The sequence below is a fragment of the Stegostoma tigrinum genome, chromosome 17 (assembly GCF_030684315.1).
Source record: "Stegostoma tigrinum isolate sSteTig4 chromosome 17, sSteTig4.hap1, whole genome shotgun sequence".
NCBI classification, from domain to species: Eukaryota; Metazoa; Chordata; class Chondrichthyes; order Orectolobiformes; family Stegostomatidae; genus Stegostoma; species Stegostoma tigrinum.
In genome coordinates, this window is record NC_081370.1 from 24067251 (window position 1) to 24080778 (window position 13528).

At 41.2% G+C, this 13528-nt stretch overlaps 1 protein-coding gene across 1 annotated transcript in view; it reads right to left on the minus strand.

Annotated features, from left to right (window-relative positions):
- The window catches only part of LOC125459494 (serine/threonine-protein kinase BRSK2-like), an 865025-nt gene that overhangs the window by 43653 nt on the left and 807844 nt on the right, over positions 1 to 13528 (minus strand). The window contains 1 exon segment of the mRNA XM_059652027.1: positions 5336 to 5425. Within this exon segment, the coding sequence (XP_059508010.1) occupies positions 5336 to 5425 (90 nt within the window).

Sequence of the window (13528 nt, forward strand, 5' to 3'; positions counted from 1 at the left end):
CCCTGATCCTAATCGCCAACAACTTCTCATGTCTCCTCCTGGCTCTTCTGAGCTCTCCTTAGGTCTTTCCTGGCTACCTCGTAGCCCTCAAGCGCCCTAACTGAGCCTTCACATCTCATCCTAACATAAGCCTTCTTCTTCCTCTTGACCAGAGATTCCACCTCCTTCGTTAACCACGGCTCCCGCGCTCTACAGCTTCCTCCTTGCCGGACAGGTACATACTTATCTAGGACACACAGGAGCTTTTCCTTGAATAAGCTCCACATTTCTAATGGGCCCATCGCCTGCAGTTTCCTTCCCCATCCTATGCTCCCTAAATCTTGCCTAATCTCATTGTAATTGCCTTTCCCCCAGCTATAAATCTTGCCCAGTGGTATACACCTGTCCCTTTCCATCACTAAAGTAAACGTAACAGAATTGTGATCGCTATCACCAAAGAAGCAGGGCTGCAAACTCAAACAACAGTATTCTGCTTCAAGACTTTAAAAACAAAGGATGGAATCCCCTGTTTATTTGCACTCAGAAGCATATGTAGATTGGATGCGAAGAAAGTACTTCATCTAAAAGACTGAGAAAACTCATGTACAAATGCTTATTATGTTAGGCCTGCCTATTGTTTCCTACACTTGAATGGGTCTTAGCCCTTTGTAATGGGTATGTTTAGAGGAGCAGTAAATGTGCTTTGGCATTTCCTGCAATTATGCTGGATCACAATGGGATAATATCCTGTCCAAAATTTTAAGTGCAGTACAAAACAATGTGACTTTGCTTGGTGCTTCATTGTAATTTCGATGTACTTATCCTCACTGAGTCCAGCTCTACATTTTCTTTTAATGCATTTTAATGGCATCAGTGTAAGCCATATTAAAAATTGAAAAGTTTTCATAATTCAGGCTCTTAAACCCCCTGTGCCTAATGTGCATGAGTGATAGTTAGATGGTTTGAAACTTTAATTTTCATGCTTAATGAAGGAATATATGATGTGTATTCACAGTTACCCCAGGCCCCGACTGATTTATCTGTATTTGTTTTACGCTTGGCTATAGTAGGAAATCTGATTAATTTACTGGTGGACCAATTTTTCGAACTTGAAGATTAAGGTTGCAACTGTTTAAGTTGTGAAGGTAGTGGGGTACATATGCAGTTTTAATACTAAATCTTTACTGGAAATTACAAAGTTATGATTGCTGCCAGGTGAGAATATATATTTTCCTTTGGTTTACGTAGATTTCTGTTGATTCCTATTAATTATTATTTTTTTAAAAATTATGAGAACTTTAATGGTGATTTTGATAAAGGTCACACGAATAGAATTCTACTTGCACAAGGAAATAAAACAGTATGCCATTAAAAACCGTGAAATCTCAATATAGGAAGGTACAGGATCAGAGATCTTTTCTTAACATCTTGCCTAGCTGAGGCTATTCTGTTCTGAACTACCATTGGTTATTAATCTCGTTGAAGTATTTTGAAATTGTACAATTTGCGTTCTAACATACGTCATCTCTGACAAACTTAAATATTTTGAGGACAGAAAACATTTTTCTGCAATGCCACTTTGTAAATCTAGTAACAAATATAGTAGGGATCCTCCAATCTGTCTGCATGTAAAGGCTGCGCCGCACTGTTCGATGTTTTAGGAACCTGCATGTTTGGCTTGAAGTTATGTTACAATTTGTTACAAAAATATTAATTTTTTCAATGTCATTTCATGCAAATCTAGTTGACCAATACAAATATATCGACTGGGCGAGATGAAGGCATGGGTTGGGAGTAGGTTGATTTGGAACATAAACACATGCTGTCACACCAAATGACCTATTTTGCAATTGTGAAATCATGAATGGCACTGAGATTTGTAGAAATCCACTCTTGAGGGGTTACTTGCAAATTGACCATAATTATGTCACTTGAGCTCCCTGAGCACCTCCCCTCTGGGAGATGGTTACCTTGCCAATGTGCAGATACAAGATATGCAACTACAAGACATCTCTTCCACTTTGCCACTTGTTAATCACGCCTCAGCAAGAACCTAATTCTATCAGGAAACATTTTAAGTGAACTCAGCTATCAGGTTTTCTTCCATTCAGAGGTAATTTTCCCAAAATTAAAAATATGTCCAAAAGAATCTAAGAGAGTTCCGACCCTATTTTCCCATTTAGGTTGTTATATTTTATATTTACAATGGAGGGACCCCCATTCCCATTGTTGTCCTGCATGCACTGACTTTCTGCAGAAATATGGTTGCACTAGCAGTCCTCTGGAATCTTGCTCAAGTTTCCATCCTTTGCAATGTGGACTTAAAGTATAAGTGTTGGCAAGCAATTCAACATGGGAGAATGTCAAAGCAGCTTCTGCTCTCAACGCTTGCCCACACTCAAAACAATTAACAGCTGGCATCACTTGACACAAATTAGGAAAGGTTACTTTTCCTCAGTTTAGTGACATTGAGAGAGATTTTAGGATTGCGTTACCATTCCATCCAAAAACTGCAATTTCAGCATCAATGTAATCGAGCCTAGTCCTTCTTGATTTGCATGGCTGAGTTCAAGACTGAACAGTGCATTTCAGAACTGCGTCATTAGGGAAGCTCAAGTACAGACACCATGAAAAATTGATTACAATTCATGCACAAGACAGGAGACAACTTCAATGGTTCACTGCACTGAATGTAACACTACTCCAGTCTTCAAAGTTAAACTACTCCAATAATTTCAAAGGCATTTGTACAAGGAGACCAGATTTATGAAAACAATATAAAACAGCAACATTTCGATAAGTAATTTATAAAAGCAATGATTTTAGGAAAAAAAATGTACACACATAAAATACAAAGAGAGGGGATTTGGTAGGATATACTCTAGCAGAAAGTGTAAAAATAAAATGCACTTTTGTCTTTGTGTCATCATGCACAATTCAGTGGGGGATGTTAAATGTATTTTCCTGTCCATTTAGCATTATGTGCATTGGAATATAAGCAAAGCAACAGCAATTGCTGCACATTAGCTCAGTGAGCAGTTGGTCGATAAGAAAGGCAGTAATAATCAAGTAATCAAGGCTCAACTTCAAAAGACTTAAAGCTGCGGTATTACCATTCACTGCCAAAATAAAAAGCAGTAAGGCATCTCAACGCACCACAAGCCTATCTGGCAGGCAAAGTCACCTAGCGACTGCTGTATAACGTTGGGCTAATTATTGCAACATGCAGCACCAGCAACAGAAGGAACTAAAATGTGGTCAGACGCGTGGGCTCAAAGTGAATTGAAAGGCAATCCAAAACTTAAAAAGTCATAGCACAGTGCTCTCCATGGGGTAAGAGTGATTGGCGAGGGGTGTGTGTGGGCAGGGTGGGGGGATTTCTTACCACATTTTGAAAGTCTGCCAGTCAGCAGCTGCATACAGTGAGAAGGTGCTGGATTACAGGAGGAGAAAGGTAGATGTTTCTTTACTGCATAAACCAATAATCTAAGACATCAAGATGTAGACAGATAAGTCACACTAGGTCACAACTAAGATTTTTGAAAAATAATGCCCTAAGCTATTTCTTTGTGGGCATGGCCCCATTTGAGCTGTATCTGTTGAATGGCAGATCTTCTTAAATTGAAACAATTCATTCTTCCTAAGGATGGTAGTTGCAAGAATGATGAGATTACACAATCCAGTGAGTACACAAAATTGAGAGAACAAGACGACATGAAAATGAATTATGAGAAAAGCTGAAAATGTGGAATAGGTTGACTATGCACAAATATCATGAGGCTACAGGGTCGCCATTACACAAGGATAGAAACGAACAGCACTGGAAGCTTTAGATTATTCTGATTAAATACTGTTAATGCTACCCAGGTCTTCAGAGGGAAATCGCGCTTAAATAGCATGAGGCAGATACATTCAAATGAGCTAAGGTTTGACTATAGTTTCCATTTAGAAGCAGCGTTCAACACTATTCTCTCACAGGTTCCAAACAGAAATAAAAATTTTGTACATTTCAAATATGTTTTACAAAAATAGATGGTAAAAAGCAATATTATTTTGTCATTAATTCATTTTTTTCATCACTTTTGCTCTCTTAAGAGCAGAATTTACTATTAGGAAATACATCTTTACATATTTGCACAAAACAAAAACAGAAAGTGCTGTAAAAACACCTGCAAATATAGTGGGAGCATTTTGTTTCCTAATCACTTAAATTGAAAAATTGCTTTGGACCATCAAGGTGCAAATAAAGCTGGTAGTGTGTCCTTGGTTTGCAAGTGTAAGCACCAGATTTCCAGCAAAGGATAATTAGATTTGCTCCAGGATTAATGAGAATTTTCAGATTTGTTGTTTGGAGAGCTTTATGCACGGGTTTAACCTTGCAGAGCAACCAGAAACAATAGCAATGATTTCCACGAAATGTTGTTGTACTAAAACACTAATCCTGTTTCATCTGCAGAACTTAACGTTTGAAATTTGTTCTCCAAAAGAGGAGACTTTCAAAAGCATATAACTGTGTACACAGTGCTTGCAAAAGATCTTAGTTGTTTTTCATGCCAAGTTGGCCCTTTAAGTGGTCACTTTGAAACGCCACAGAAAGCATTTTAAAGCACCAGTCCATTTGGATATAATATGTATTGTTTCAGCGTGTCAACATGATAAATAGCCATTTCTATTGAATGATGGAAATGGCCACACAATAAAAAAAAGCTTTGGCATACATAATTAAAATAAACCAGACAGTCACTAGTTTGGAAATTGCTGAAAATTGCTGCTGCTGAAATTCCTCGTCATTCACTTTTCCCATCAATTTTTTTTATAATTTATGGTTTGGAAATGCCAGTCTACAATATTTTAAACTTGAAGAAAATTCGTCTCATAATAAATTAAATACAGAAACAAAATCCAGGAGCAAAGCCAATTTTGTTTGCTTTTGATGTATCTGAAGTTTACAAAACTTATTTGTCTATACATGATGCCCAACTCCATAGAAAGGCCTTCCTCTCCCATTAGATGCAACTTTGAAACCCACATTATTTAAATGGAGTGATGAGCGAACAGTCTGAAGTGCAATAGCAATGTAATCAAATTCAGTTATGGGGAATTAATTGACATAATAAGACAGTCTAATCATGACAAGTTCTGAAAATGGCATAAAAATTACAAGGCGATTATGTGCTGATTTAACAAAGTAGCAAACTAAACATTAAAGCCCGGAGATTTTTAGATGTCATGGAAAGGTTTTACATAAGGCATGCCATTAGATAAGTATTAAAATCACTTTGGATTCTTATTGTGAACATGTAAGACAGCACCTATTTTGCATATTATTCATTTTGAGAGAAAACATAATATTTACCAGACAACTGTTGAACGGAAGGCTGGTCATGTGTGCTTAACAACTGGACCTGAATTGTTTCAACCACTCTTTTGAACCGACGGCTTGGACCTATTATTTAGAGCAGAGAATTAAAGGTAAAAGCAACGAACTCTGTATTTTGATTATTAGCACAGCATGCACAACCACAAGGATGCAGAGGGTCATAAATAGGGCATTGTTTGTGTGTTTTTCTTTCCAGCCTGGCCACTTCCTAAATTTCACACACTTACCACAATTATTGGCTGCATTAATTTCATCTATATTTTGTTTATATTTCTCTGACCTCATGTTGAAAATGAGTATCTGATTAGATATAATCATTGATGCATCTTCTCAATCTCTCCAGAGAAGTTTGTTTACTTTTCCAACAAAATAGATAATGAACCAATTAACATTTTTGTTTCAGATTATTTTGCACACTCCTCCACTCCTGATAACTTTAAATCCTGCTCAGACTTTTTTTCTGCTCAACAGAGTCCAAATCACCTACAGCACCTTACCCAAGTTGCCATTCTTCATCTGCACATCTACAGAGTGTGTGTCAACAGATTATTTGGGTATGGAAGACACTGAAGTCAAGACAAACAGACAGACAGACACAGACAGACAGACAGACACACACACACACACACACACACACACACACACACACACACACACACACACAGACAGTAGAAGACAGCTGAATCGCAACAGAGATCAGAGCCTCCCTGGGCATTCTTCATCGTGCATCTACAGGAATGTAGAGGCCATTCATTGCAGCTGTAATGCTGTACAATGGAAATCAATAATCAGAAATACAATTTTCCTAAAACTAATACGTATATCAATATAATAAAATGTGAGGCTGGATGAACACAGCAGGCCAAGCAGCATCTCAGGAGCACAAAAGCTGACGTTTCGGGCCTAGACCCTTCATCAGAGAGTATATCAATAGTAGCTTAGTAAACCATTAGTGATCGGTTTGATTCCTCTTTTGAAGTTTCCCCACAACATTAAAAAAACGATCTCAGTAGCTGAAATGCTTAAAACAAATCATGCCAGCTGCAATCTAATCTAATTTAATTGGCGCATCTTGCAGCTCTCACACTGGCCCTGTAGGTCACAACATTTCACAGTAACTGATCTCAGAGTGTGAGAGTACCAGAAGCAGTTCTGTGTATATTTTTTGGCAAATCATAACGGCACAGATTCATTGCTGTGGAAAGGTTATTGGTGCACTGTGTCTGACCCTTCAAGGGAATTATGGACGTAGATACAGCAATGATGATTGAAAATAATGAAAACAGAAACATATTTGCAATCTGAGTTTGAAACAGCTACAATGAATAACTGTAAACTTAACTCCTTTGAGATAAATATAACTGCATTTAAATGAAGTAATTTCTTCCTTATTTTATGGATTTAACACAAGGCCTCCACTGCTGATTAGCCCCTGAATATGCCATACATTAATTTGTGCAATGGCAGAGTTTCTGCCATCTGCTACACTGAATCTGTTAGTCCTGAGGAAGGGTCACCAGACCCAAAACATTAACTCGGACTTTTCCTTCACAGATGCCGCCAGACCTGCTGAACTTTTCCAGCAACTTCTGTTGTTGTTCCTGATTCATAGCATCCACAGTTCTTTTGGTTTTTATTTGGTTTGAATCTGTTAATAGTTGCTACAGAAACATCGTGAAACAGAAGTGTGATTTTAATCCTTTGACCCCAGTAGAAACAAAACAGATGAGCATTTAAAATCACCTGGTTCCTTTACTGCCCGTGAGCTATTGTTCAGGATTTAGCGGATGTTGGCGAGGGGGCGGGGGGGGGGGGGGGGGGGGGGGGTGTGTGTGTGCGGGGAGAGAGGAGTGCAGGGATACAAAGATGAGGACTGACCTTCTGATATTTTAGCCTGGCCCATGAAGGAGGTAGCTGTGTGGAAAAGGGAAATGCGTTGTCTGTCTAGCCAAGCAAATGGTGATCAGGAATCAAGAAGGGTCCTACAAAAGGTTATAAACCTCAACATCTCCACCCCTCTCACCCACAAAACGTGCAGCCCTCCGCTCCAAACCCGACGTCACCATAAAAACCGCAGACAAGAGAGGTGCAGCTGTAGTATGGCGCACTGACCTTTACATCGCTGAGGCCAGACGTCAACTCTCCGACACCTCCTCTTACCGCCCCCCCTGGATCACGACCCCACCCCCAAGCACCACAACCATCATCTCCCAAACCATCCACACCCTCATCACCTCAGGGGACCTCCCAGTCACAGCCTCCAACCTCATTCTTCTCCAACCCTGCACTGCGCGCTTCTATCTCCTTACCAAAATCCACAAACCTGCCTGCCCTGGTCGACCCATTGCCTACGCCTGCTCCTGCCCCAACGAACTTATGTCCACCTATCTCGACTCCATTTTCTCCCCCTTGGTCCAGGAAGTCCCTACCCACATCTGTGACACCACCCATGCCCTGCATCTCCTCTAGAACTTCCAATTCCCCGGTCCCCAACACCTCATTTTCACTATGGACATCCAGTCCCTATACACCTGCATTCCCCATGCAGATGGCCTAAAACATCTCCACTTCTTCCGGTCCCACAGGCCCGACCAGTCCCCCTCCACCGACACCCTCACCCGCCTAGCCGAACTCGTCCTCACCCTCAACAGCTTCTCTTTCGATTCCTCCCACTTCCTATAGACAAAGGGGGAGGCCATGGGTGCCTGCACGGGCCCAAGCTATGCCTGCCTCTTTGTAGGGTACGTGGAACAATCCCTCTTCCGCAACTACACTAGCCCCAACCCCACCTCTTCCTCTGTTACATTGATGAATGTATCGGCGCCACCTCATGCTCCCATGAGGAGTTCGAACAGCTCATCCACTTCACCAACACCTTCTACCCCAACCTCAAGTTCACCTGGACCATCTCCAACACATCCCTCACCTTCCTGGACCTCTCTGTCTCCATCTCGGACTACCATCTAGAAACCGATATACATTTCAAGCCCACCGACTCCCACAGCTACCCAGAATACACCTCCTCCCACCCACCTTCCTGCAAAAATTCCATCCCCTATTCCGAATTCCTTCGCCTCTGCCGCATTTGCTCCCAGGATTAGGCATTCCACTCCCGTACATCTCAGATGTCCTCGTTTTTCAAGGACCGCAACTTCTCTCCCTCGGTGGTCGAGAACGTCCTCGACCGTGTCTCCCGCATTTCCCGCAACTCATCCCTCACACGCCGTCCCCACAATAACCACCAAAAGGGAATCCCCCTCATCCTCACATACCACCTCACCAACCTCCGGATACAACGCATCATCCTCCGACACTTCTGCCATCTGCAATCCGACCCCACCACCAAATACACTTTTCCATCCCCACCCTTGTCTGCCTTCTGGAGGGACCACTCTCTCCGCAACTCCCTTGTCCGCTCCACACTCCCCTCCAACCCCACCACACCCGGCACTTTCCCCTGCAACCGCATGAAGTGTTACACTTGCCCCCATACCTCCTCCCTCACCCCCATCCCAGGCGCCAAGAAGACTTTCCACATCAAGCAGATGTTCACCTGCACATCTGCCAATGTGGTATACTGCATCCACTGTACCCGTTGTGGCTTCCTCTACATTGGGGAAACCAAGCAGAGGCTTGGGGACCACTTTGCAGAACCCATACACTCGGTTCACACAAAACAACTGCACCTCCCAGTCGCGAACCATTTCAACTCCCCCTCCCATTCCTCAGATGACATGTCCGTCCTGGGCCTCCTGCAGTGCCACAACGATGCCATCCAAAGGTTGCAGGAAGAGCAAATCATGTTCCGCTTGGGAACTCTGCAGCCCAATGGTATCAACATGGATTTCACAAGCTTCAAAATCTCCCCTCCCACTACTGCATCCCAAAACCAGCCCAGCTCGTCCCTGCCTCCCTAACCAGTCCTTTCTCCCACCTATCCCCTCCTCCCATCTCAAGCCGCACCCCCATTCCTTACCTCCTAACCTCATCCCTCCCCCTTGACCTGTCCCTCCTCCCCGTACTGACCTATCCCCGCTCTACCTCCCCCCCTACACTCACCTCTACTGGTTCCATCCCCGCCTGTTTAACTTGTCTGTCTCCTCTCCACCTATCTTCTCCTCTATCCACCTTCGAACCGCCTCCCCCTCTCTCCCTAGTTATTTCAGAACCCTCTCCCCCTCCACCTCTCCCTCCCCATTTTCTGATGAAGGGTCTAGGCCTGAAACATCAGCTTTCCTGCTTCTAAGATGCTGCTTGGCCTGCTGTGTTCATCCAGCTCCACACTTTGTTACCCGCTCTACCTATTTCAGACATTTACTTTGCTGCAGAAGTTACACTTCGAAGTGACAACAGGACACGAGGTATGACAAAACTTTAGCAGATGTCTCATCACTTTTGCTAGCCCAGGTTATAAGTACAAACTGTGTTACAACCCTGGCGTACTATTTAATTAAGTAATAATGAAGTACTTAGGAATTTTTCTCTGCATTAAGCTAAAAATGTGATATGATAACACAAAATGCATGATGAGTCATTTAGCACCAAAACTTCCATTTGCATACGTTGTTGTTACTGAGAGACATGGTTGCTGTCTCCTCAAGAGAGAAGCTGCTGCTTCCTTAGTAAAAGGCTGTCAGATCCTAGTACCTGTAATCTCCAGAATTCTCCACTGTGAGGCAGATTTGATTTCACAATTCACTACCCCGCCTTCATCAATCAAATCAAGCAATTATGGGGTATGACTAAAACAATATCTCAATGAATACATGAGATAACAAGGTGTAGAGCTGGATGAACGCAGCAGGCCAAGCAGCATCATAGGAGCAAGCAAGCTGACGTTTCAGGCCGAGACCCAAATCCTGCTCCTCTAATGCTGCTTGGCTTGTTGAGTTCATCCGGCTCTACACCTTGTTATCGCAGTTCTCCAGCATCTGCAGTTCGTACTAGCTCTCAATTAATACGGTCAAGTTAGACTGCTGTTGGAAATAGTGCTTCAAATGTACAAGTTTTTTTAAAAAGCCTTTCATACTAATCTTCAGTCTGAGTCCATACATGTTGAAGGGAGATTTGAAAGTGATGCAAAAAACAAATTAAATAGAGACTAGCAGGGTCCCAACCCGAAATGTCACCTTTCCTGCTCCTCTGATGCTGCCTGGCCTGCTGTGTTCCTCCAGCTCCACACTGTGTTATGTCTGACTCCAGGATCGGCAGTTCTTACTACCTCTTAAGTAGAGGCTATCCTTTATTCAACAGATGTTGGCAACTGTGGCAGACATGCCAAGGTGAGAGCAATGCACAGGCATCAAATATGCATCTTTGCTTTTCACAGTATGGATGATTTTGAATGGTTCTAGATTATATGACCCACTGCTTAAAACACCAACTGAAAAACAGCAGAGTACCTGCATTACTGCTATTTAACTCACTGAAATTGGTCCCAACTTACACATAAATTGTCTGTCTTTTCAAAATAAATTGCAATGTGTATTTAAATTAAATCCAATTAGGGACAAGTACTTATTGTAAACAAGTCTATAAGAGACTTGAGACTAATTGTGATGTTAAAATCATTCACTCTGTGACCAAAATCATTCCAAAGCCCAACAAAAGCTGCTGGATTTTGGCTGTTTGGATTTTGCTGGAATCCAAGGCTGGAAGAACACAGCAAGTCAGGCGGCATCTGGAGGAAAGGAGCTGTCAATATTTCGGGTATTACCCTTCCTCAGGGCTGTTTAGTTTTTGAACTGTTTTTCCTGACCCACATCAATGTTCGTTAATTCCTGTGAATAAGGTTTATTTTGTGCAGGTTTTTCAAAGTGAGTCACTTAAAACTTGGATTTGGTTGCCTTCTGTTGGCAAACTTTAGCTTTGGAGAAAGTCTTCCTATTTACTGAAGTTCGACAGGTTACTGCTGTCAATAGTCCATTATTAATTCTCTAGACTCACCCTTCATTAGTAGAAATGGAATGGCTATTAATTACGCTCAAATTATATAAAGATCACAATCTGCCTATAATTGCCTCCACTTCCTATTCATGCAAATCACTTTGATTAGAACATATGTTTTCCTTACTGGAAGCATAGTATGTCTGATTAATTGACACTCACCTTAAAATGATAAAATCTATGTGGCATGTTCTGCTTTCGTTTACTGAGGTTACCTGTTAGTTTTATGATCGATTGTCTTCTGCTCCCAACAGGTTCATATCTGTTGCCTGTCTGCCTTTTGTCATGTTCTGTGGTGACTTTGAGGTTAATGTATGTGTTGATTTAGTTAAGTTTCTTTTTTATGCTCATTACTTGTGAATATAATATATTTTGGCAGGTGACATTTTGCTACTCTCAGACAAGAAGCACTTCATTAGAGAGTAAAAGCAAAATACTGCCAATGCTGGAAATCTGAAACAAACACAGAGAATGCCAGAGAAATTAAACAAGTCTGTAGCATCTGTGGAGACAGAAACATAGGTAATGTTTCGAGTCCAGTATGACGCTTCTGAAAGAGTCCTAGCAGAGTTGAAACATGAGGTGTGCTCCCTCCACAGAAGATACCAGTCCTGCTGAGTTTGTCAAGCATTCGCTATGCTCACCTCATAAGAGAATTTGCACATCTTCAGACAGTCAGCTCTATTAATACAGAGTAGTTAAGTAGAAGGTTGGTATGATTTGATTTAACTGGGTACTTGTTAATAAGGGGAAACAACAGTGTGTGGAAAGAGCTGTGAGCCTGAGTAGTTAACAGACTCTGCTGGCAAAGAAACGTACCTCAGTTTCTGTCTCACAAACTAGTTGGAATTTAATGTGCCTTTGGTAGAAAAGAATGGGTGCTTAATGGTGAAGACTGAACTCCAAATTCTTTTCAGACAGAAGGTTACAATTTGAGTTTGTGAGGAATGATTGAAATCAATTGTAACGGTTTCCTAATAATGCAGTGAAGCTTATTGTTATCACAATTAGTGAAACAAAGTTGATATGTGAACGTAGATTATGTTCTTTCCAAATAAAAAGAAAAAAGTTAGGTAAGGTCCTGGCATTTCTGCTTCCTACTTGAAGCAAGATCAGATGTGAAATATTCTCAGAGTTAGTGGCTCAAAAATTGGACATTGAGGAATGTTTGTATAATCTATTAACATTTATGGTTAAATTTATAGGAAAGGCGATTTTTTAGAATGAATACAAGGCAGGGTTAGATGTTGAAACATTTAGAAGTAGGATACATTTAAATAATCAATCTTTTCAAGGCTGAAAAAAATTTTATTGGAGATTCCAAGTTTAGTCTTTAAAGTGTTAGCCTGTATTAAGATATTGATCATGGACAGACACTTCAGAGTTAAATTTCCAGAAAGAAACATATTTGATGAATAGACATCACAAGCCTGAAAAGTTTTCTGAGAAAACCTTCATTCCCAAGTGGAACATTCAGCAGTAACACAAAGAATGCAAGATTCAGTGGCAGCGGTCATGTGAGATCACATAGTTCAAGGCCAAATGCATCAGTACTTGAGGAGAGTCATAAGTAAAAGGGATAAGTATAGAGATACCTTTAGCAATTATAATAAATAGGAGGAGAGGGAACTGTAACAGAACAACGTAGCCAGGGTGCCCAAGATATGGTCACAGGTGTTTTAGATACAATTCAAAATACCATTATGCAAAGGATAGTTCTGAATTGAGTAACAAGGTTTTCAAAATTACCCAAAGCATGGAATGTTTGGAAGAAGAGAATAGTGCTTTTGATCAGGCAGGACGAAATGTACTAGATAAAAGAAGGATCAGGCCAGCAATGAGTGTTCCAGTCACAGACTCTTTAACTGCGTTGCGTTGGACAGCAGACATGTATCGAGAATGTGTGCAGCACATTACTTAAAAAATGTCTGTAACAATTTAAGCAATCAAGACTGAAGTAAGGCTAAGGATGTTTCAAGTTCTACCAGCTGCAGGTATGCAGATGACAACATGCTGAAATCATTAAAAAGAATGGTGAATCCCTGTACGATAGTTAGGGTACACGACATTTATCTGCATAGATATAGTGTCAAATGGCATTCTTACTTTACAGTAGGCCATCTATGAAACAGGCTCAAAGAAAATAGGGAACACAATAAAATAACTATTTCTGGGAAGTCAATGGATCTACAGCTCACACAATTTTGATATTAACCACATTCC